This window comes from Perissodus microlepis, chromosome 3 (genome assembly GCF_051167445.1).
Source record: "Perissodus microlepis isolate ML-2025 ecotype Zambia chromosome 3, ASM5116744v1, whole genome shotgun sequence".
In the NCBI taxonomy this organism is placed as follows: domain Eukaryota; kingdom Metazoa; phylum Chordata; class Actinopteri; order Cichliformes; family Cichlidae; genus Perissodus; species Perissodus microlepis.
Genome location: NC_140463.1, coordinates 17,339,876 through 17,364,665, shown reverse-complemented (window position 1 = coordinate 17,364,665; position 24,790 = coordinate 17,339,876). Strand labels below are relative to the sequence as shown.

Below are 24,790 nucleotides of genomic sequence, written 5' to 3'. Positions count from 1 at the left end.
GTGAAAAAACAAACCCTGAGTAACCCAGCAGAAATGGGACCCGTGATGGAAGAAAATCCCGGCATCTCATTTGCTTCTTCTGCATTAAACACGAGGTAACAGCACGTACATGCGTGAAAGCTGGAGACGGGGACGGTCACCCACTGGTGACGCAGCCACCCCAGAGGTCTAAATCAGTCGTAGCTCACTCAGCGATCACCGTGCTGCAGCGCAATACGAGGAAGTGCGCGTGCCCGTGAGCCGGTGCGTTTCTCTTCATTTCCTGAATCCCGCTCCTGAGATTCGCAACGACATGGGAGGCCCACGGACTCCAACCAAGTGAGGAGAAACTGGGGAATGAGGCGCGGAGGTAAGGGATCCTTCTTTCCACAGACACCCAGCGAAGTTCCTGTAAACTTTCTGCCTTTTGTGTTCTGCTGTCCGCAAACGAAACCGCGGACCTGCGAGTTTAGAAGTGCCGCTTCTAAACTCTGTGAGTTTAAAAAAGCTGTGAGTTTAAAACAGAGGATACGATGCAAAAACGCTCAATAACGTTGAAACTCTTTCGTTTTGTGGGGGTGATGCTGCAGCGTCACTATAAACAAACACCAGTGGACCTGCTTTCAGCTGCTGCTTTGTAAAATATCCATATTAGTATTTAATCGGACAGTATAGATTAAAAAATATAGTATACATATAGTATGGTATATGTAGTAGGACCGTGTAGTATCACCTGAGAACAGGTGTACAACCCGCGATACGCTTCAAATCACCTGCGTGGGCTACCTTCCCTCTGCTGCATTTAGGTGCGGTTGGAAAAACTTAACGGACACTACTGTGAAGAATCTCGGCCTTGTTTCAAATCCAAACTGTACCCAAGCAGTGAAGGGTTTATGCTTTATGGGCGAATGTACTGTGAGGATTATATGTGAATGTGTTCTGTGGGGACTATTCATAGTCAAAGGATGCTTTACCGCTTCCTGAAATGAAAATAAAGAAGGTAGCAGGTGAAGACGGGGAACAACTTGACCTTTGACTAAGGAGCCACAGTGCACCAGTAACAAATGTGCTTCATTGTGCCAGTAAGACAGGTGTTGCCTTTGTCACCCTTCGGAATAGCTCGAGATATAGCATGAAAACTGTTAACATGTTTATCCATACATACAGTTATATAAAGGAAACCGTTGACATGTCTCTGCAGACACATGCATGAAGGCAACCTGCCAGGATTTTGTATGTTTTTAATTTGATATGTTGGCATGGAGATCCAGACGACACTACTGTAACACTGTTGTATTGATGGCGTTATATCAAGTTATCTTATCAGATGTTATTCGCAGTGTTATTCTGCATGTGTTTAAGGTTTTAGATTAGCGTTATGCATTTTGATGCATTAAACAGTCACATGAGACCAAAATAAGATGCCTCTTCTGCTCTGCCTCAACCCAGCTTTGTTTTTTGACTCGTTTTTGGTTCGAGCAGCAGTAACACGTGTCTGACGCACATCGAATGCCACCAGGAAGTCACCTGCTGGTTTCTGGACTCTGGCAGTTTAAAGGGCTCTATGAATGCTTGCTCAGATGCATCACACAGACACATATCTGCTGGTTCATGCTAAGTGACAGACTCTGAAATACTGAAGCATATTATTTGTCAGCTAATTCAATAAGGAGCCAATGTTGTGAACGCACTCAATGGGACGCTTGGCTAATGCAGCCTCACAAACAGACCCCAAAATTAAGCCTCAGAAAAATTCAAACGAATGGCTTGGGTGAATTTTCACATCATGAACTTCTTAGAAACCGCTTTTTTTTTTTTTTTTTTTTAGCAAAAATGTGACTTCCACGGCTGAATTTGAGAATCGTAAAATTAGGAGTCCGTGGGTATTTATGCACTTTTGGTGACAGTTTAAGGTGGCCCCTGTGGGAAATGTGTTGGCACTTGAGCATTGGCATGTATTTTTAACCTCAGATGTTGCTTCTTGGTCACGCCCGACCCCATCTGCCTCCTAATGTTGAACGCTCACATTACTTGTTTCACAAAGCAGAAACAAAAGGCTTCTGTGTAGTGCAGCTAACCATTTGCCTTGCCTCTGATAGATTTGCACGGAATTACTTATTACTTACCAACCAAATTTGTAAATCACCTGATAAGTTCAAACTGAGAGAAGAGCTTTGTATTGAGCGGACACAGATAAGAGCACATCCTGCATCAGCTCGAGACAAAACACCTCTTTTACTTTGACATTATCGATTGACTCAGTGTTTTACTGGATGATTAACCACCACAAAAGATGTACTGACTATCGGATGTGGTTTGTAAGCTTAATATGCTACTCACCTACCCATAAATGCTACTGACTATGGTAATTTCTAGTCGATGAATTACATGCCCACATGTTTTTATTAATCACACTCAGTAGTTTGTGCTGATTGAACTTGGGCCATTGAATCAATCACAGCAAATGAGCTGATAATCAGCAAGAGAGCTATGTGATCACTGCATAATGAGCTGACAGTGAATGAATAGCTTGTGAAGCCACAGAGTGCAAAGGTCATTAGAGTTCATTACTTTGTTAAAGCGACATATGTGGTGTTTTTATGGTGTTACACGGAGCAGCTTTAACTTAGAAAAAGAAGAAACCAAACTGAAATCATGTTATTCACTCTTAAAAGTAAAAAGAGATCTGTGAGCCCTTCTTAAATCTTATCCTGGATGAATCACATCTTTCTAGAAGAGAATAAACAACAAAGGCTGAGGTGTAATGAGTTGACACAAGTGAAACTAAACTGTGTTATTATAAAGATAACTGAGCGTTGCCGGTGAAATAAACGAAATCAGTGTGCGTCGCATGTAAACAGAGACGGTGCTTATGAGTCTCGTGGCTCTAAAGAAAAAAAAGCAGAATCAGACAGACAGAAATAAGTCATAATGAAAGCTCGGTATAGATGGCTGCACTTCCTCAGAGTATGGGTGGATGTAGTGGCCAAAAATAAATTCCTGCTAAATAAGGCTTCCACAGAAAGTGCAATAAAACCCCTCAGAGCTGCTCGCTGTGTCCAGCTTCCCAAAAAGCTCCGTACCACCAGAAATTTAGGAGATAGCATTTATTAAAGATAAAGTTTTACTGTGGTAGAAGAACAATGTGGTCACAGACAAAGGAGGACTTCCTGTTTGTGGCCATATTGATGATACAGACCTGGTTCTAATTTGTTTCATCTCAGGAAATATATTAACTTTTTTGGAACAACAAATCTAAAGGTGTGTTTATCTGGAAGGAGGAATGAGTTACATCTGGGAATTTGGTCATCTCTCTTAGATCAGTTCCATACCTTTGCGGTCTGACGTCTTCCACCAATGGGCTGAGGCCGTCGGCGGGGCCAGGATGAGTGCGGACCTGCTGTTGGAGGAGCTGCTAATCAAGCGTTCGCAGCAGAAGAAGAGGACGTCGCCGCTGAACTACAAGGAGAGGCTGTTCGTCCTCACCAAGAGCCGGCTGACATATTACGATGGAAGAGCTGAGGTCGCTTTCAGTTTCTGTTCATTTGTTGTATTTTTATTTTTAGCTCCTTTAGAACTGATGAGATTATGTGATGGTGACGCGTTCATCTTCCACTCCTACAGTACTGGTTAGACTTTAGTGGAACAACATTCATTTGTACATGATGTGACTGTAAGTCTCCCTGACATCTCAGTGGATTTTAGGGATTTTAGTTCTCAGACATTATAACAACCTGTGAATTGTGATGGATCATGAGCAAGACGAGCACTGACAATCTGATCATTTTTGCTTTTTCTTAAAGCCGACTTATTCTGCTCATGTCCAGCTCTGTAACTTTATTCTTGAACTTTATTGGAGTAATTTTGCATGATTAAAATACCAAAACAACTCTTATTTATTTTTTACAGTCTCTCCTACAACCTGATTTAACCCCCTTCCGTTAAGGCCACCCTTACTTTAACAGAGCTTCTTCTGACTGGCTGCTTCTCATAGAAATGAATGATTGTGGGTTTTGATGACCATATTAGGGATATCCCCTCTCTATGACATCATACAGATCCAAAACCAAAATTGGGGAAAAAAAGGACAGAAAAGGAGAGCTCGCAACAGTCAACAACGTGAGTTTTGTCTCACATAGATCACTTGTACATGTAGTGACTTCATTTTGAAACTTTGGCCATGTTTTATAGGAACAAGACACAAATAACAGACAATAAGGAGAAGCACTGGTTCAGTGTTCATGCTTACCTGGTTCTATACTATAATCCTATAGCATAGTCTGGGAATTAGATCTTTGAACTTGCCAGTGAAACATGTTCAGTATCCAGTCAGCTTACTTGAAGATGAAAACTGGAAACAGCAAGCTGGGCTCCTGTTCAGCAGTTATTTTAGAGACATTAGAGAGAGACGCGGTTTTCAAAGAATGCTGAAGTGAAAGCTTTCGGAGAATTCAACAACAGCAGAGATGATGCAGAAGTCTAACTTCCAGGGAAGAAAAGCATCTTTTTTATACCAAGTTTTTTTGGCATTTGGTCATTTTATACCAGTTTTTCATGCATGATACTTTGGATCAAAATATTGCCTTTTAAAAATGACTTTTCTTCTCTTTTTGGTACATATTGTAATTTTGCTTTTGTGGTACCTTTTTCTCTCCTGACTTTTAACCTTTGAAATGGTGATTTTTAACCTTTTGGTTAAATAAATAGCAGCTACATGTGGGTGTTTCATCAAAAAACATTAAAGTCATTTGAGTCAGCAGTAGCTCTTTAATGTTACACTGAGCCAGAATAGTCATTTATCTCTTTTTATATTAAGTTAAGCTAATGGTTCCGGTTCATTTGTACTGCACAGGTGTGAAAGTGTCATCAATCTACATTGTTTTAATATGATTTATGCCCTTCAACTGTGAAACTGAAAATGTCTGTTTAAACATCTCGTTGGTTCAGGTAGCAACACCCTGTTTTAAGCTGAGTGTTCACTTTCAGTTTTTCCAGGAATGCCCACACAGCTGCATACAGGGCTCTTATCCCAGTTTAAATCAAAAATTCTGCTGAAGGAAATGAGTTACATGTCAAATTAGTTCAACAATCATTTGAATACTGCTAATGTGCAAATATGCTATGTCAGCACAAAATGTCAAAGTGTATAAGACTGCAAGTTGGATAATATTACAAAGACAGCAAAAATTAAAAAATGACATGATGTTTGCATCAACAGAAGAAGTTCAAGAGGGGCTCCATCGAAGTGAGTCGCATCAGATGTGTGGAGATTGTCAAGAATGGAGGAGGGGTCATCCCCTGCCAGAACAAATACCCTTTTCAGGTACAAACACACTACCACACTCTCACCTGCAACCAGAGAGACCCCTTCTTTATATGCACACTGTCGAGTTAATGAGTAGTAATGCAAATAGACACAAATGCAGTACCATTCTTGAATTGATCAATAGTGGGTCAACGTCCCTCTTAGGGGACAACTGGGACTCTCCACCATTTGGTATGAGAACTGAAGAAGCTTCTCAGATGAGAGGTGAAACGTCTTCAAGAAACTTAAAGAAGTCCAGTCACTTTCTTGCTAAGCCCCTTATACAAATTAAAATATTACATCATTTTGGACCTCTGACCTTTTCTTGAAGGCAGAATAAGCTCAAACTTTCATAAAACATCTTAAAAAAATATGCTTAAATTTTACTCTGTTTGTATCAGGAACATTTAGGAAATGACACTGGTATATCTGGTATATGGGGATTTTAAATATCACATTATAGTTTACATCCAATTATTATGCCAAATTTAACCTGTAACCACACTTTTACATTTCACATCTGCCTTTTTTTCAAGTTGAGTCTGAGGTGTGTTATTCTTGTTGCATTATGAACCTCCTAAGTATGTTTAAGCTTTCAGACTGCTTCTTGTTTTGTTGTAAGGTTAAACCATGCCTATGCAGCTTTGAAATCTACATAAAACTGTGTTAGCAGACAGATCTGTGTGTTTGTGTCCAGGTGGTGTACGATACCAACACCCTCTATGTATTTGCTCCAAGTCATGAAAGCAGAAGTCGATGGGTCCAGAGCCTCAAAGATGGTCAGTCCCTGTTTTGTTCTGTGAAAAACTAGCAAATGCACATATATACAGGGGTAGGGTATGAAAGCTCATACTGAGTTTAGACATCTGAAGTACTGCAGAGATGTTTTTTCACACTTTGAACCACAAAGCACAAACTGGTTTTCACACATGCAAAGACCTTCCAGCACCCCTGCACTGTTTCCATTGTTCTTGTTGTTCCTGTCATGAGAAATTTAGCATTTATTTTACTCAACAGAAGCGCTGTGTACTGCTTAGTAATTTGACCTGATTTCTCAAACCTCAGAAGTGCAATGGTTAGTTCACTTTTCTGTCTTATAGTTTGAACTGTGTATCATTACTGATGTTCTTCTAGAGGTGCACCGATCACAATGGTCTTTTTATTCTAAATAATTTAATTCTCTTTATTTAAACAATGCAAGTATCAGTCATTAGGACTATAAATGGGTGCATCTCAAAGTCTTTCATAGGAAATAGATATCAATGAGTAAAATACAAACAGTATCATTATAGGTTAGGTGGCTGGTTGCAGTATAGATCAAAAACAACAAGTTAGGAAGGGATACTCTACATATTTCAGCTTCAACTGTGAATGACAGCTCTAGCCCTCCTGTTGTGTTCACCCCCACCCCCTTACTTTAGAGCTCCGGTCACAATTGGCCGGTCTGTTTTAACAGCTCTTAAATTAACATAAGAAACATTTTTCACCACCAAATTCAATTCAGTGGGTGGGTCAATGAGTCGTAAAGTGGGTCTTTCATTTTGCCATTCAGTGGATAATTCAGGGTCAATCGGATGTAAAACACAACATTTATGAGTTTTTTAATTTGTAAATCAGTCAGATTTGACCTGAACACAACAGAAAGGCTAGACTTGGGGACATCATTCAGGAAATTGTTCCCTTGGACACTATTGTTCAGTTTATTCAGTTTGAAATTGAAATCGCTCAAACTTTCTTTAATTTGAGCATCTTCATGAACAAGTTGGATGAAATCTTTAATAATTACACGTTTTTAAATGTAGCCTCGCTTTCGCATGGACTGGAAGCAAGTGGACAGTCGATAAAAAATTGTGTCATGGACTGGTGTTACTTTTCTTTCATTATTTATACTGAAATTATGGAAAAGGTAAAGGTCTGGAGTTGATTCAAAAAGATCTTTTACATTTGAAAGCCACAGTGCAAATGAAGCAGACAATCCTAAAGCTGCCAAAATAAATTAATCCGAGATCGGGAACCTTAGAAGTGACCAAATCAACATCAATCTGGTGCATATTGAGAATTTTTTTTAAAAAAGATAACATAAAAACACCCAGACGGTCACACGAGACTACACTGGTGGAGGATCACAGGATCCTTGCCATGATAAAGACAAACTCTTAAGAACATTCAACCTAATAAAGAGCACCCTCCAAGTGGTAAACATTTTATTTTCCAGAGAAAACTTGGTAAGAGAAAATACTGAATGCAAGATTTATGAACCATGAATCATCCTTAAGAACGGAAATGCCAAATTAAAGTAGTAAAAAAAATCTGGACCAGCCAAACCTGGACAGAATTGCTTTTTTTGAGCAGGTGACATTAAAATGAACTCGTACCAGAAATATGGGAAGAAAAAAGTAAGAACAGGGCTTGGAATGATTTATGATCTGGAGTATACAACAGCACCTGAAAACATGTGGCTTACAGTGGCAATAGGTCACTTGCATTTAGTAACGATGTGGGGAAGGAGCTAGATGAAGGGATTCAGTCAACTGCAGCAAAGTTGACTTCATGCTGCTTGGAAGCACAGATAGACAACAACCCAAAACCTCCAGTTAAAGAAAACCAAATGTTTTTAAGGTAAAGGAGTGGAATATTCTGCACTGACTGAGGCAGGAAGGCCCACAAACGAACAACTGAAAACAGCTGCATTAAACGTCTGGCAAGGGATGACAAAAGAGGAAACCCATCCTTTTGTGACAGTCATGAGTTCCTCACTTCAAGCTGTCACTACAACTGTGGCTGCAGTTTAAACATTTCACAAAGTACTTTTGTTCATCTCTAAATTAAAGCTAAAGTTCTGTACTTCAGCTGCAGCTTTAGTGATGGCGTATGCAGTTTATCAACCTAACTTTATATACAGCTTATCAAGGAAAACCAGTCTCAGATAATCTAGACATAAAAATTCAAAGAGAAGCAGCAGGAAAGACCTGGTGTTGTTGAACTTTTGTGTGTGTGTGTGTGTGTGTGTGTATCCAGAGATCAAAGACAACGCAGAGGTCTTGGTGAAGTTTCACCCTCAGTTCTGGCAGGATGGGTTGTGGCTCTGCTGCCGCCAGGCAGAAAAACAAGCACTGGGGTGCGAGCAGTACAACCCGTTAGAAGACAGTAAGTGCCTGACGCTCATATGTTTGCTTTCTGTGCTCCATCTAGACTTCCTGTCTCTTGACTTTGTTATTAACTTTATGGTTAATAACAACCTGTGGAAAAATAATTATCCTTCAAATGGAGCTTGTAACGAACACTGAGGTAGAATTTTGGAGTTAGTTAGTTTCCAGTATTATGCAACTGATGTGATGTGGTTGGTGCTAGCTCACACTGAGCTGACATAAAATGAGTGCAGCGCGAGGACATCAGCTCAGCAAACAGCTAAGATGTGCGGCTAATGTAAGCTAAACCTTGCTTCAGATCCGGGTCAAAGTGTCACCCCACAGGTTTATGAGACTGGTTTGTTCTTTACAAAATCCTGACTGTTAAACATGGATAAAGGCATCATTTTCATTGGAGGGGGGCTGGTTGAAGCAGTGTGTGCCTTGCAGCTTCTTTGTAGACATTCTGGACAGTTAACATTAAATGCTACAGACCTTTATAGTGTCTTTTTGGCTCACAGTTTTGGCCCCCGAGCTTCACATAGAATCCATAAAATGTGTGTAAATACCAGTTTTCATATTTGCTGAATAATTTGTGTATTAAAAATTCATTCTGTGCATTGTATGCTGGAATAGAATAAAACAGAAAGTCTTTTTTGACATTGTATTTATGATACAATGAGCTTTCATGTCCCAGAGTAACAGTTGTATGTTACGTTTTTAGATCATGATATCAGTTACACCACAAAGCCACGTGCACATAATGTGAAAGAGGTAGCTGTGCTATAAAGTGTCCGAGTCCACATTGAATGCGCAAATCATTATTGTCATGTGACATAAAAATAAATAAATACACTATTGCCAAACGTAATTGCTCGTCTGCCTTGAGTAACATCCCATTATTGATCCAAAGGGTTCAATGTGATGTCAGCCCACCCTTTGCAGCTATAAGAGCTTCCACATCATCCACACATAACTCATCCATGTCTTTATGGAGCTTGCTTTGTGCACTGGTGCACAGTCATATTTGAACAGGAGGGTGCCACAAACAAACTGTTCCCACACAGGTAGGAGCATGAAGTTGTCCAAAATGTCTTGGTGTGCTGAAGCGTTAATGTCACTAGAACTAAGGGTTCAAACCCAAAATTCCCCTCCACCAAACTTTAGACTTCACACAATGCAGTAAGACAAGGACAGTTCCCCTGGCAACCGCCAACCCTAGACCCATGCGTTGGATTGTCAGACAGAGAAGTGTGATTCGCCACTACAGAGAACACAAGTCTAATGGCAGTGTGGTTAACGCGACTGCATCAAACGATTTGCATTGTGCTTGGTAATGTAAGGCTTGGATGCAGCTGTTTCCATGGAAACCTATCCAATGTAGTGTTCTTGAGCTAAGTTGAAGGCCACATATAGGGGGTGTCCAAATTCATGGGCTGCATCCTCCTCAAATTTGTGTCACCGCTGTCTCGGTGGAGTTTAATAAACTTGGCCGTCTGCTCCTTGCTATCTAAAATATAACAGGACACTGGCGTAGAGTCTACAAATTTGGACAGACTTCATTGCGTCGCTGTGACGTAATCGGTCTACAAATGCGGCCTCAGGAGGATGCAGCCCATGAATTTGGACACCCCCAAAGTTTGGAGGTCAGCAGTGACTGACTCTGCAGAAAGTTGGCGACCTCTGTGTGCTGTCGTCTCCGATCGCTTCCACTTTGTGATAATACCACTAACAGCTGACTGTGGAATATTTAGTAGCGAGAAAATTTTATTACTGGACCCCTGAGAGCGACCCATTCTTTCACAAATGTTTGTAACAGCAGCCTGCATGCCTATGTGCCTAGGAGACTACAATAATTTTGGCAATATATAAAAAACATAAAAACATATAGTGAGAATGTAATTCCAACAGAGTGTTTGAATGCAGCACACCTGCTTTTTGTAAGAGAGTGGTAATGGCCTTATAGAAGAAACTGTTCATGGTCTATTAGTTCGAGTTCTCAGTGCTTGAGCCAGTGACATGAGGACAGATGTTACAGGTCTCTGGTGGCCAGAGTGGCCGCAGTCTCAGGCAATGTTTTGGCCTCTGGTGAGGTAACAATATCTAGGAGAGAGAAGGATGACAGCCAATAATTTTGTGGCCTGTGCTAATGACCATTTGTAGCCTCTTTACACTCTTTGTCAGCTGCTGGGCAACCAGCTTACCACACTGTGAGTCAGTATGTTAAAATACTCCCTCGTGGAGCGGTAACAGGCCACCGGCAGCTGAGTTGTACTTGAATAGCATTTAAGTGTCCCAGATGAAGCCTAATAGTTTTGTATAGTCACGCACACAGTTGAAGCTACAGTGCTTCAATAAACCAACCATTTCTTTAAATGTAAACCTTTGAGTTTGCAAAGTGACTCCAGTCATCAGTGAAATGTAGCGATAACTACATTAATACACTTTGGTAGAGTACCTCAAACTCGTTCGCACAGTAAGTAGAATACATTTGTAAAAGTCGGTGAACCTTTCACAGTAAAGGTTTTCAGATAAAACTGAGTTGCTCCGTTGTCATGGTTATTTTAGTACATTTTGAAACCCTTGATTCACCAAGTGAGAAGACAAAAACAGGAAATTACATTTATAGCTTAAAAGCTAAGGCGTTGACTAGTGCACTGCAACCAGTGATGTGGCTGATCAACAGCTGTTGATCAGCCACATCACTGGTGACCAGAAGCAGAAAGGTCAAGAGGTCAGTGTGAACTGAAAGCAGAGATGATGGTGAAGATGAAACTGAATGCGAAAATGTAAAAACTTCATGCTTGACTCGCTGTTTCTGTTCCTTTTTTTTTTTTTTTTTTTAGTTTCCAGAAAACCTCTACCCCCGATTCCTGGAGAGAAGTGTAAAAAAGAGAGGGTAACCACACACACACACACACACACACACACACACACACACACACACACACACACACACACACACACACACACACACACACACACACACACACACACACACACACACGTACTACCAATACATCAGTATACGCCAGGACCTGCAAGCCTGTAGTCACTCCTACTCCTCCTCAGCGTCGGAATCCTCCTCCTGCCCCCCCGACCCCCGAAGATAATAAGGAAGACGATGAGGAGGCTGAGGAAGAGGAGGTGGTCGTGGCTATGTATGACTTCCCCGGCATGGAGCCTCATGATCTGAGTCTGGTGAAAGGGGAAGAGTATGTCATCGTGGATAAGTGTGATGTCAACTGGTACAGGGCACGCAACAAGTATAAGTGAGTTCATGCTGTATTTCTGTGTTTTACCACCTAGTTTCTCATGTCTTTGTGTGTTGTGCTGATGTGGTAGTTTGTTTGTGTTTTTTCACAGTGAGGAAGGATACATTCCAAGTAACTATGTAACTGAGAAAAAATCCGGAAACTTGGTCCAATATGTGTGAGTGTGTTAATCATTTCCCAGTTACAGTTTGAGTTTAATGGCTGGCTGAATCCTAATGTCTGGACCTTGTTAATACAGGGTTTTTGAAATCTGGCATTTACTGAGTCTACACAAGCACACTTTCTATGGACTGAAAGCATGGCCAACCACCAAGCAGTTAAACACATGTTGGGAAAAGTAGTCTTGGGCAGCGCCACATTTGAATTGAGTTTGATATGTGGTTATTTGCTTAAGTTAACTGTGTTTACTTAATTACATCTTACAGGTTATACAGGTTTCCAAAGTTAAAGTGTAGATTTCTGATCAAAGCTGTGATAGTTATATATTTAATAGTTAGACCTTTATGATAAAACCAGCATCTGTATGAGTAGAGGTCACACACTTGCATTGTGTTGTATTACTGTCCTATAGACAACTTCTTAAATCTTACAATTTGATCTACAAAATTAACCCTTTAAAGCCGGTCGGAGCGGGCATGCTCCGTTTTGCGTAACAATTTTTAAATCCCTGTAGAACTGCAACCACGTAAGCTAGCGCAATAATTTTTTTGAATATGAAACTGGAGGAGTTGTACTTACATCTTATACTATCAGCTTGCCCTACATCACGGTTTCCTTCCACATATAGCTTTGCAAAAAACTGCATAAAAAGCACTTGCAGCAACAAAAACATAATATTCCAGAAACATGCTTTGCTGATCCGATCAGCTGTTTGTAACACTTCCTACATTGGAATAGATGTAAGCACCAATGTCCGCCATTACCTGCCCATTTTTGCGGAAAATGTAATTTTTTTTTACTTTCAGGGCCTTATAAGCCTACACTGGTGTTTTTATAAGTCATGTTTGACTTTATGCTTTTCTGTATAGTTTCTGGGATGCTTAGGACTCATATTGCACTGCTGGAAATAGTTTATTTTGATGCATATGCTGTTTTTTTGCAAATTTGCATTATAATATTTATTTTCGTTTTTCCTGCAGTATATAGAAATTGGTGTATCTCAAAAATAAAACTATGAAGACACTCAAAATAAAATTCCTGTTGTTTTAAACTATTTTGTGCAACTTTTTTGTATTTACAGTTTTGAGGGATAAACCTCTTAAATTTCTCTAACCAGAAATATATGTTTAAAAAAACAAAAACGATTTTAAATTGTTTTGTAGTTTATTGCAATTTTTTGCAATTTATGTAGTTACTATGCACTTAATGCATACACATTATTAAATTTTGGGCTATAATGGTTGTATTGCTGTATAGCAAATTGAAATGCTCCCATAAATGGCACTACAGCATGTAAAAATATAAAGATAAGCTCTGGCGGACTTGGTTCTATGGTAGGTCTTAAAGGGTTAATTAAAATTAAACGAATCTTGAACATTTATTAATGAAAAATGCTAAAAACACTATAAATGAAGTGAAACTAAACCAAAATTGAAACTCCCATGGTTGACTTTCAGCTTTCCCGAGACACCATCACAATGTCATTGGTGAAATAGCAAATCCAGGTTTTGCCACTGTAAGTTGATCAAAAACTGTAGAAGAGAAATTTCGATCATTTGGAGGCTGATGTTGTACTCTTGAAGTAAATGTATTTGCAGTTGAATCGTAAAGTTCACCGTGAGTCATGTTATCCTCCAGTAAACGCTTATTTCACTCTTGATGTTTGGATTCAGCCAGCTGATAGTGCTTCACAAAGCAGGCAGAGCACTAGAGAGTCTCATGTTGTGTTTTCTTTGTTTGTTCCAGCTGGTACAATAAAAATGTCAACAGGAATAAAGCTGAGGAGCTGCTGAGGAAGGAGGTTAGGCTCTCTTTCCTTTCTTTGGTTCTTTGTCTTTATTCCCTCCCTGTTTATACGTACTTCTATGATTTAGAGACAGTGTAGTGATAGCATTTTGCTGAACAAAATCTGTTCTTAAGAAAACACAAATTTAGTTGTCTGTGAAGGTTCTCAGTCATCCAGGTCATCGTAGTCAAAGGAGCTTGCAAAGAAAAGCGTCTGGACTTCTTTAAGTTGCTTGAAGACGTTTCACCTCTCATCCGAGAAGCTTCTTCAGTTCTAAGGTCAAATGGTGGGGAGTCCCAGATTTAAACCCAGTGGGAGTATCCCCCCAAAGAGGGACAAAAGGACCCCCTGATGATCCTCTAATTGCCTGAGCCAAGGTGTGAAACTGGGTGTGGGTCCCAATCAGCCAGAGTTTCGGGTGAGCTCATTGTGAAACCTGGCCCCACCTTATCATGCGAATTCCTGAGGTCAGATGGCCCAGGATGTGAGTGGGCGTTAAGGCGTCTGGGGAGGGAACTCTCCACCATTTGACCTTAGAACTGAAGAAGCTTCTCGGATGAGAGGTGAAACGTCTTCAAGTAACTTAAAGAAGTCCAGACGCTTTTCTTTGCAAGCTCCTTTGACCACAAATTTAGATATTATCAGCCCTTCCAGTTTTCTGGATTCTTTGACTAAGGTGACTGAGATAACATAAATTACTGTTGTGTGGATTAGAAAAGTCTTGAATTTTAAACTTGTGGAATCCGTCAACCTCTTAATAGCCACCAGGCAAACTGTTTAATGTTAAAATGGGTTCTACTTAGCTATATGGTGTCCACAAACTAGAAAATGTTAGATTTCAGTCTCATGCATTTTGGCCTTTCAGTTTTTCTTTTCAAAGTATTTACATTTAAGAGTTCCACACAGGTTAGCATTCTATTGTAAAAGAGGTGGATGTTAATCAAATATAAGGCCTAATCATAGATGGTTTGTCAGTGGCATGTTCTGGTAGCTGTTTTACTGGTGAAACTACAAAGTTTAGTCTGCAAAGTTTCAGGCATTTTTGCTCTTTGCTTTCTATGATGTCAGAAAGAAGGGATATCTCTAATATGGTAATTACAGGCACACTTTCACAGCTGAGCAGCTGGTGTGTTTAATGAACGGACCCAAAAGCAGACACGGGAGAACTGAACTGAAGTTAAACAAAAAGCGAGCCTTTATTGGGGCTGATACACAATAAACAGAAAAACAAGCCGCGATGAAACTTGGGCGAAACTAAACTAAACCTAAACTGGGAAAACTAAATAACTCTGACAAACTGTGAAGAGGCTGAGGAACTATGAATCAACTATGACAGCAATGATAACTATGACAAGAGGTATATGAACACACCACCGAACAGAGGCAGTAATATAACATAGCTAACATTAACAGTGCAGCCCTGCTTGTTGTGTTTGTGGATATATGACTGACTGAATATTTAAACGTAAAGGCTTTAAAACCAAGTTAACGCTGAAAGTACAAACATCACTAATGTCACATAACTTTGCCGACATGTGGCCAACAGTAATGTTTTAATGTTCTTCTTTATTAAACATTCACACATAAATAAGTGACATAATATTCAGTACTTACTATTAAAAGTTTACTCTTCGGCCGCCCCGTTTCAGCCATCCGCCGTTTTTTTCCAAAGAAAATATCCACACCCACCGCCGCGCTATGAATTGTGGGATATATGGGACCACAAAGTCTACACCGGACTCACCCCTCAAATTGGAGTACACTTCGAATTGGGACAGCCGTCATCGTGTCGCTGTGGCGTAATCGGTCTCCAAATGCGCACTACGAAGCGTGCGGTCGCTGGATTGGGACACAGCCAGAGACACCACAGGGGAAGTAAAACAAAACGCATAGAACGTGGAGACACTTGACTCTTCAAAAGGGGAAACAGAGATGTAGACATGACAGCACATGCTTGACAACATGAAACATGCAGACAAGAAATACATAAAACTTACTGTGAACAGCTGAACAGAAACCCACCTGCTCAGCTCTTCTATATACAAATCAGTAGAAGGTTGGCTTACAGGGGGCTGAGCTAAAATGAATTATATCAAACTAAGGTTGAATGGAGTGTTTTCTTTAATCTTTTAACAAGCACTATGTAGACGAGCCATCTGGGGTTAGAGTTAGTTTTTGCCTGTTTGGAAGGCTCAAATGGAAAATCCTGAAAGAGGAAAAACTGCAAGGTCAAAACTTTATTTTGTGGCTGAAACAACCCTAGCCCAAAATCTAGTCTGTCGGTGGCCTGGTGTATGTTGAGAGGTTAAACAAAAATACTCTTTGATTATTTTAATATCAATAACTAGCATAATCAAATCTTATTTAGTTTTCAGCCTTTGTCTCTGTGCCATGCCCTCCAGGATAAAGAAGGAGCCTTCATTATTAGAAACTCCAGCACCCCAGGAACCTACACTGTTTCGCTCTACACCAAGTCTTCAGGGTAATTCTGCACATGTGTGGTAGTTATAATTTTTATGTAATAAAAGCTGGTATAACTTGATTTACACTGTGGTTATGTTGTATTTGTAGGGATGGAGGTGCAGCTATTAAACATTACCACATCAAGGAGACACAAACCCTACCAAAACACTTCTACCTGGCTGAGAAACACCTCTTCAGCTCCATCCCGGACCTGATCGAATACCACAAACATAATGCAGCAGGTAACCAACACACAATTTGTGTAGACTATTAAATAGTGACTTAAGCTAAATGCATTACGGTGCTTTTCTGACCCTCTGAGGCCTAAAACATCAATGGTGACAGTGACGTGCCCCAGACCCACCCCCTAACACTAACCCTGTGTTACAGAGATGGGACGAAGTACTGTTCTGGTAAAAATATAAATAATATTTTATGCATATCAGCTGATTATTTATTTTGATCCCTGCTTTTCAAAACTCAGGAGACTTACTTTGGTCGCCCTGTCCGCATTGGGCGGCAAATCCCCGCCAGCGTACTTGATCAGCTGCGGCTGGCCTCATCCCATGCAATGTCTAAGGCACGTAAATCATCAATGAAAGTCCTCCGCTTTGTTGTATGGGCGTGGCCTGGTTTGCGTCTTCCATGGGTTGGGTTCCACGTGATGGCAATCTTGGGCAGTCTGTGCGGGAATTGGCATAGAATGTGACCTCCAAAGTGCACTGTCCACTAAGTCACAATGCCATGGAGGGGACGTGTTGCAGTCCGATGGTTGCTCCGACACACAACATCATTCATGGTCAGCATCTCTGTTGCTTGCAAAGATGCTGCCCAGGTAGGTGAATTGATTCACCTCCTCCAGCAGTTGCAGTGCTACCATAATGGGGTCCTGTGTTGTCATGTAACCAATCCTCACGGCCTTGGTCTTGTTCCCACTGATCCGCAAGCCCACGTTGGCTCTTGCTCCAAGTTTGATGTCATGGTTTTCATGTTCTTCTGGACGTCAGCCAACACAGCGATGTCATCCATGAAGCCGAGGTCCTTCAGACGTGTTGGTGGATGCCAAGGTATCCCAAAGCCATCCATGGCCATGGCAGTCCGCAAAACAAAGTTGATGGTGAGAAGGAAGAGTAGGGGAGAGAGAATGCACTGCTTCAGGGTCTCTTTGAAGTGTTTCAGAGGGCGTCTTCTTCCTGTTTGGTCAGCAGCAGCTTGACATTTCTTTCTTTGACAGGTACTCGCTGCCCACTCTTTGCACCAGTGAGTTCACGGACAATGTGATGGAGGGTCTTCGTGTCAAACTCAGGAGAACAAAACCTCAGCAGGGAAAACATTGTTGGGGTTTTCTCTGTTGTAATCGCTGTAAATCAGCTGATTATACTTTGCACTTTTTCAGTGCAACATCTGCTGATGGCTTAGATGAGCCTTGTCCAAATGGCTATTTTCATATAGTCAATGCTTTTCAAGCTAATTTAGTGAACTTACAGTTGCTGCAAGACACTTTGCAATCAGTTATGGGACTAAGGGCGTTAAAAGTAATGGTGTTATACGGTTAAAGTTGCCTTCAGTTTACCGGGAGCTAGGGGGGGCGAAACAAACACACGAGTGCTGCTGATTGGTTGAGAAAGAAAGGTAGTCATGTTAAACATGACCAATTTAAGATATCAAAGCAACAAGATGCTATGTCAGCCCAAGACAACCCTGAGTGTCCATTTTTGTGTTAAAAGTGGGGATTTCAAACTATATACCAGTTTTTAATTGTGTTGATAGGCCACAGAAAACCAGAGTCATGATAAAAAATATATGCAATGCTTTTCCTTAAAACTATCGTTATGTTTACTGCAGGAAGAAACTCTAAAACTGGAGTGACAGCGACGAGAGTGAGAGAAAGAGAGAGAGAGAGTTTTGAGACGTGAGAGATATGTGACTTTTAGCGTGTTTGGAGTCTAAAGTTAGTTTGTTGCGTTGTGTTGTGTAGTGTAATCGATAGTTTTGTTTTGTGTGTCAGAACAATAGTGCGACTGCTGAATATCACAGTTGCTGCCAAAAAGCCACCAAAGACAGATTGCAGTGTAAATGCTGTCTCCAGGTGGAAAACAGGAGGAGTGATACACCTCCTGCTGTCAGGCCTACAGGTATCAGGCTTGTGATGTTCTCCTTTATCTTACAGTGGACAGAAATGATGTTTTGGACTGGCACAAATAATTTGAGTGCCATCTTATTTGATGCAGAACACCTGATTGTTTTGTAAATACTTTGAAATGTTAATTAAAAAAAGCCTTGGTTGCATTTTTAGGTAAATAGCTGCATATAACCTTTGTTTTTAAAATTTACAATTTATATTTGCATTTCAAGTTATAAAAATCATTCGGTAAACATGTTTGTGTTTTTTACAGTGTAATGGTAAATGGTAAATGGCCTGTATTTATATAGCGCTTTATTAGTCCCTAAGGACCCCAAAGCGCTTTACATATCCAGTCATCCACCCATTCACACACACATTCACACACTGGTGATGGCAAGCTACATTGTAGCCACAGCCACCCTGGGGCGCACTGACAGAGGCGAGGCTGCCGGACACTGGCGCCACCATGCCCTCTGACCACCACCAGTAGGCAACGGGTGAAGTGTCTTGCCCAAGGACACAACGACCGAGGCTGTCCAAGCCGGGGCTCGAACCGGCAACCTTTCCGATTACAAGGCGAACTCCCAACTCTTGAGCCACGATCGCGTAAAATATCACTTTTTTCTACTCAGATTTTAAGCCTTTAGTCGGATTTCAGATCAATTGTGTTAATACAATATGTCAAAATGAAAAAATAACTATAAATTCAGACGTGAGGTTGTGCTGAAAAGAATGATACTAAAGAAGGAAAGGTAAATATTTTTTAAAGGTAAAATGTAGAAGTAAAACGTAGTCAAAAACGGCCAATTGTACCCTGGACCTGGTTAAACTTTTTTTTTTTTTTTTAAATATCACAATACTTTACTTTTATAAAATTGTGACTCAGTTACATTTTGAAGAAGTAACTACTAACTATAACTAATTACTTTTTCAAAGTAATTTGCCCAACACTTTGCAAGAAATACTATAATATGATATGATATATAAAGGTATTAATGTAGAAAGAAATTGTTTTCTGACAACATTAGATTTGGCTGGAATTGAGAATTATTCTTCCAACTTATTGAAAGTTGTGTCCATCCATCCATTCATCATCTTCCACTTATCCAGTCAAGGGTACTGTATCCCAACTGCAAATCTGTAACAGGGATTAAATTGTGTACAGTTTAAAAATAAGTTCTTTAGGTTCTTTGTACTTACCATGTTCAGTTTTAAAGAAAATTAATATTACACAGTACTTAGACTTAGCCTTTAAATTGAGCAGTTTTACCTCACTACTGAAGGTAGTGTGTATAGTAGTAGGATATTGCAGGGTCTTCACCTTACAACATAAAGTGCCTTGAGGCAACTGCTGTTGTCGCCCCAAGGCAGGTCTGCCATCGCGCTTGCTTTTTCTAGTCACAGGTCAAAAGAAGTTCAGTTCATAGAGTGATGCAATCGTGCATCTGAAACGGTAGAAAGTTCGAGCTCGTTTGCACAGTTTTCTGAAAAGAACAATTTGTGAACTTATGAATTTGTGCTTATTTGTGTCGACTGCTGCCATCATGAGAACAGTTTAACTCTGACAGCTGAGAATAAAGGCAAAGCTTTGAAGTATCATTTAAGCCTCACCTATATCGATCTAGATAATGACTCAAAAATGTTGAATGTGGATACATGTGACGGAAAGCTTCCTTTTCTGGGCTCCCCTCTTAGCCTATCATGAAGGGCTCTCTGGTAAAGTTTACATTTATATCTCTCTACATGTCTCTCTTAGGTCTTGTAGCCAGGTTGAGATATCCTGTTGGAAAACAAGACAAATCAGCTCCGTCCACTGCTGGCTTCAGCTATGGTGAGTCTTTACGATGAACTGTGTATCTTTAAACAAATAATGCTCTTTATTTTTTACCCTTTCCATGTATCAAATGCTCTTTATTGAACTAACATTAAAAATTAACCATTGCTTGATTGATGCTAGCTTGAGTACAGACTAGAGTTTGCTCAAGAACGACAAATATCATTAACAATGTCTTGGTAGGAGTTATCGTGTGCTCTTGTAACTTTTGACATTTTTTCCTTTCAGAAAAGTGGGAGATTGACCCCAATGAACTAACCTTCATGAAGGAGCTGGGCTGCGGTCAGTTTGGAGTAGTGAGGCTGGGCAAGTGGAGAGCTCAACACAAAGTGGCCATCAAGGCGTTAAAGGAGGGAGCCATGTATGAGGAAGACTTCATTGAGGAGGCCAAGGTTATGATGTAAGTAAGGAAAAGGCCAAAGTCATACTGGATGAGGAAATGGTGTGAGAAAGAGGGATTTTTGCAGGTCTATTCAAAAACAGCACAGATGAAGTCATCCTTCACCTGTTCTACCACCTGGTGGAGTTTAAAAAGTACAGCAATATTTCACCTACACCTTATCTATGTGCCTCCATAGTTTATAGTGGTTTACAAATTCACCTCATAAGTGAAAGATTCCAGCTTTGTCCTGGGAGACGACACATCCTTTCACTGTGTGAAAATCTGCCACATCAAACATGTGGAGCTACCTAGTGTGGTGACCGCTTGCGAAAAAGGGAGCAGCCAAAAGGAGCTTTCCTTATCTTTTCTCTGTCAAGTAGAAGGTTGTCTCAGAACAAGTAGAGAAATGATGAAGCAATCAAATATGACAAAGGAGGAACTGAAATCTGTAACCGACTCTTCACATTTGAGCCTCTTTGACCAATAAATATTTGAAACTGCTGCTTGGAAAATGTCATTTCCATTTCACAAAACCAACTCCCCTCTCCAGGAAACTGTCCCACCCCAAACTGGTACAGTTGTATGGGGTGTGCAGCCAGCAGCGGCCAATCTACATTGTCACGGAGTTCATGGAGCAGGGCTGCCTGTTGAACTACCTCAGGCAGCGGCGGGGCAGCTTTAACCAGGGGTGCTTGCTGAGTATCTGTTTGGATGTCTGCGAGGGCATGGCACACCTGGAAGCCAACGGCTTCATCCACAGAGACTTGGTAACTTCAAGCTTGGCTTGTCGTTGGGAAACTGTTAAATCCATCACTAAGTAAATTGAGCTGCTAAGTACTTTTAGTCATATGTTTTGATTCCATCCTCTTCTGTTGTTCTTCGTTTTCTAAAGGCAGCCAGAAACTGTCTGGTAAACGACTCTCTAGTGGTGAAAGTGTCTGACTTTGGCATGACCAGGTACAAGTTTCCCTCCAGTTATAAATGACTCGCATCAAGTCAGCAGATAGAAAATAAAAGCGTCTGATATCACTAAATGGTTTAAATGCAGATACGTGTTAGATGATCAGTACACCAGCTCATCGGGCGCCAAGTTTCCTGTGAAGTGGTCACCTCCTGAAGTCTTTAACTTTTGCAAATACAGCAGCAAGTCGGACGTCTGGTCATACGGTGAGCTGGAACATTTTTCCACTTAGTTTAACAGACAGAAATTGTCTCAGCGCTCATAAAAAAAAATCGCCTCTCTGCGTTTGGGTCTCCAGGTGTGTTGATGTGGGAGGTCTTCACAGAGGGTCGGATGCCATTTGAGCAAAGCCCCAACCATGAGGTGGTGACATTAGTTACACAGGGTCATCGCCTGTACAGGCCCAAAATGGCCAAGCCTGCCATCTATGACACCATGCAGATGTGTTGGTATGAGGTGAGTAAAAAATGGGAAGTAAATTCTTCATATGAGGCTCTTTTTTTTTTTTTTTTTTTTTTTTTTAAGTAAATATTTTAGGTTTCAGTTTGTTGTCTTTATTTTTTATAATTTTTTATTTTTTTTAATTTATTTTTTAGCTTTTATTTTTATATTGATAGTATTTTATACTATTTTTATACTATTTTATTTTATTAGTATTCAAATTAATATGGTCTAGTACACCGTATGCCCCCCTTTAGACTCACCGCTGTTCACTTCCATGTAAAATAGGATGGCTGTCATCAGCCTTCAGCAAGCTGTATAATTTAAACATGATATCAGACCATGTTAGAAGTTCTTCTGCATATTTTTATACAACATCTGAAAGCTTACTGCAGATTTTTCTCTGCGTAAAACAAACGGCGGTGGATGGAGTAACGGCTCCGCCTTTTTGCACTTCCTGTGTGTAAACAGACTCCGGCTCCACGTTAAACTGTGCCAGCGTCATCATCGCTGCTGTTGTGTTATGAGTGTTAATGTTTAAAGCTGGAGGCTGTGTGGGCTTGATGTTGTCAAACTTTTTATTCACACATTGCTCTGAAATACGTTTGTATTGCAGGTTTGTTTTTAGTCACGAATGTGGGTGAAACACTCACGTTTCCATGGTGACAATGGCGTGCTACCAAGCCTTGCCCTAAACGAAGCATCAAAACAAAGATTTAGTGCTTAGAATTGTTTATAATCATCTTACTCTGCGAATAGTTGCAGCTCTAGATTACAATAACACTTTACCTTGGAACACATTGCATGAAACACAAAAATCTTAATGCGATAATTTGTTTTGTTTTGCTTTTTGACCTCTATTGACCTCTTTAGCTCAGCTGATTCTAACAGTGGTTTACTAATGGAGAAGTGAGAGCGCCTTGTTGCCCTGGGATTATGTGCCAATCATTGTTATTAAAATATACAACAACGCAAACATGAATGACTAGAACATGTTTGCGTTTTTTGGTACATGCACAAAAGCTGAACATTGACTCATTTAAAAATGCTTTTTCATATGGATAATTGGAAATGTCTCGTGATACGAGAACCCATCATCTTACATGATATAAACATGTAAAAGTCCTGTATTCAAATATCTTTTGTCTTTTCTCTCTCTCTGCAGAGGCCAGAGGACCGTCCCTCATTCGCCAATCTTTGCGTAATGATCTCCGAAGCTCTGGAGGACGACGAGGCAACTCCAAACTGACCAATCAGCTGCTCACACCCTCCATGGCTGCCATTCAGGAGCCACATCTAAAATGACATGCAATGGTGCTTTATTGTGATTGGAATGGACCGATGAACTAAATGAGGAGGAAGGACCAATAGCACCAGTTCTAAACTCATTCTCCGCTCACTAAATCACATCAGCTCACAGCCATGAACACCTGCACCAGCAGTACTAAAGACAAAAGTTCACATCACATGTTGGCGGTATTTCAAGATGACTCACAGAGATGAACTGACAGCAACAATGAAGACACATAACGACAGGCTCTGCATGTACGATGCATTATTTGCTGACATGTTTCCTCCCACTCAGACACGAACAGGAAGCCGTTTGGTCAGAGACCTGTCAGCAAGAAAAAGCCACAGAAAGTATTTTTTTGTCAAGCTCAAGTTTCCATTAACTTTATACTCATTTGTGTTGCTCTGACATCCATCAGGTCTACAGCAACCCATCTAGTGTCAATGTTGGGTTTGTTCTGACCCATGCTAAATAAACAAACTTTTCAAATAGTGAATCTCATTATATTTGTTCTGGTAAAAGCTTTTCCATTGTTTCCTAAATAAAATAGTGGATTCTCATGAAACCCTGACCCTAACAGTAGAGGGGTCACCATTGAACTAACCTTTTAAAGTCAAAATATGGAACGTTTGCTTTATAAAAACTGCTCTCCCAAGTCTTTGAAATTCAAATCATAGGATTGTGTTGGGGCTCAGGTTGGGGTCGTCACTGATGACCTAGACCTCACAGAGTTAAGGGAGTTACCCGTGTGTGCTCTTTATGTTGTGTACTCCCCCATCACGTCCCACACATAATATGTATAATGCAATGCATAACATTAGAGTACTGTAGAAAATAAATAAATAATTGTGTTACTTTTACAACTAAAAAATATAATAAAAGTTATACCATGTCAACATGCTGCAAGGCCAGTTTTCATTCTGTGATAACAAACATTGTATTTAGACATTTAGACTTTGACACAAGTTTGACATCAACGTCTTCAGAATAATATTGATGACAAATTGCTGACAGTGCATACTCTTCTCATAATAAAACTGCTGATTTCATACTCCATATTATTCATATTTACGCAACCGAGGAAGCGTTCCCAGTTTCCACAGCCATTTTCACGTGACAGGAGTTTCAGTGATAATCTTGAGAGTGGTAAGTTAAGTCTTCTTGCTGATTATTCAGTGTATTTGTCCTTTTTTAATATTGGGTGTGCATTACATTTAAAATGTAATCTTTAATCCTCTTGAATTTTCACAGCTTTTTATATTTATGTGGACAAAAAATGAAATCATTCACCAATGCTAGAGAATTATATTTCAAAGCATTTATAAACTTTTGTGACGGCATTTTAGCTCATTGTCATGGTCGCCGAAGAATGAATGAGAAATGTAAAATCAGAACATTAAAGTATTTTATGGGTATAAATATTTAACTATTAAATATATAAAAATTTAACTTAAGGTAAATCATATACATGTAATATTAAAATGCATATATACTTCAAATTATCATTCAAATGAAAATGTATTAAATTGAACACTGATGAAGTTCGTCTGAACAAAGTATTTACCTAATTAGAATATGTTGAACAGGAACAGATTATTAGTCATCTGAGTGTTTTGAAAACAACACATTCGGATGACAGATGAATATTTAATATTTATGAA

General features: G+C 40.1%; 1 protein-coding gene across 1 annotated transcript; it reads left to right on the top strand.

Moving 5' to 3' along the window:
* tec (tec protein tyrosine kinase) lies at positions 1-24,025 on the top strand. The gene is made up of 18 exons (XM_084923296.1): positions 1-349; positions 3,299-3,502; positions 5,198-5,302; positions 5,982-6,063; positions 8,303-8,431; positions 11,259-11,311; positions 11,485-11,684; positions 11,779-11,844; positions 13,593-13,647; positions 16,035-16,114; positions 16,204-16,337; positions 19,977-20,051; positions 20,283-20,454; positions 20,987-21,203; positions 21,329-21,393; positions 21,485-21,603; positions 21,696-21,853; positions 23,004-24,025. The coding sequence occupies exons 2-18, from the start codon at positions 3,365-3,367 to the stop codon at positions 23,085-23,087; spliced, it is 1,932 nt and encodes a 643-aa protein (XP_084779422.1). The 5' UTR covers positions 1-349; positions 3,299-3,364; the 3' UTR covers positions 23,088-24,025.
* Positions 24,026-24,790: the final 765 nt, after the last annotated feature.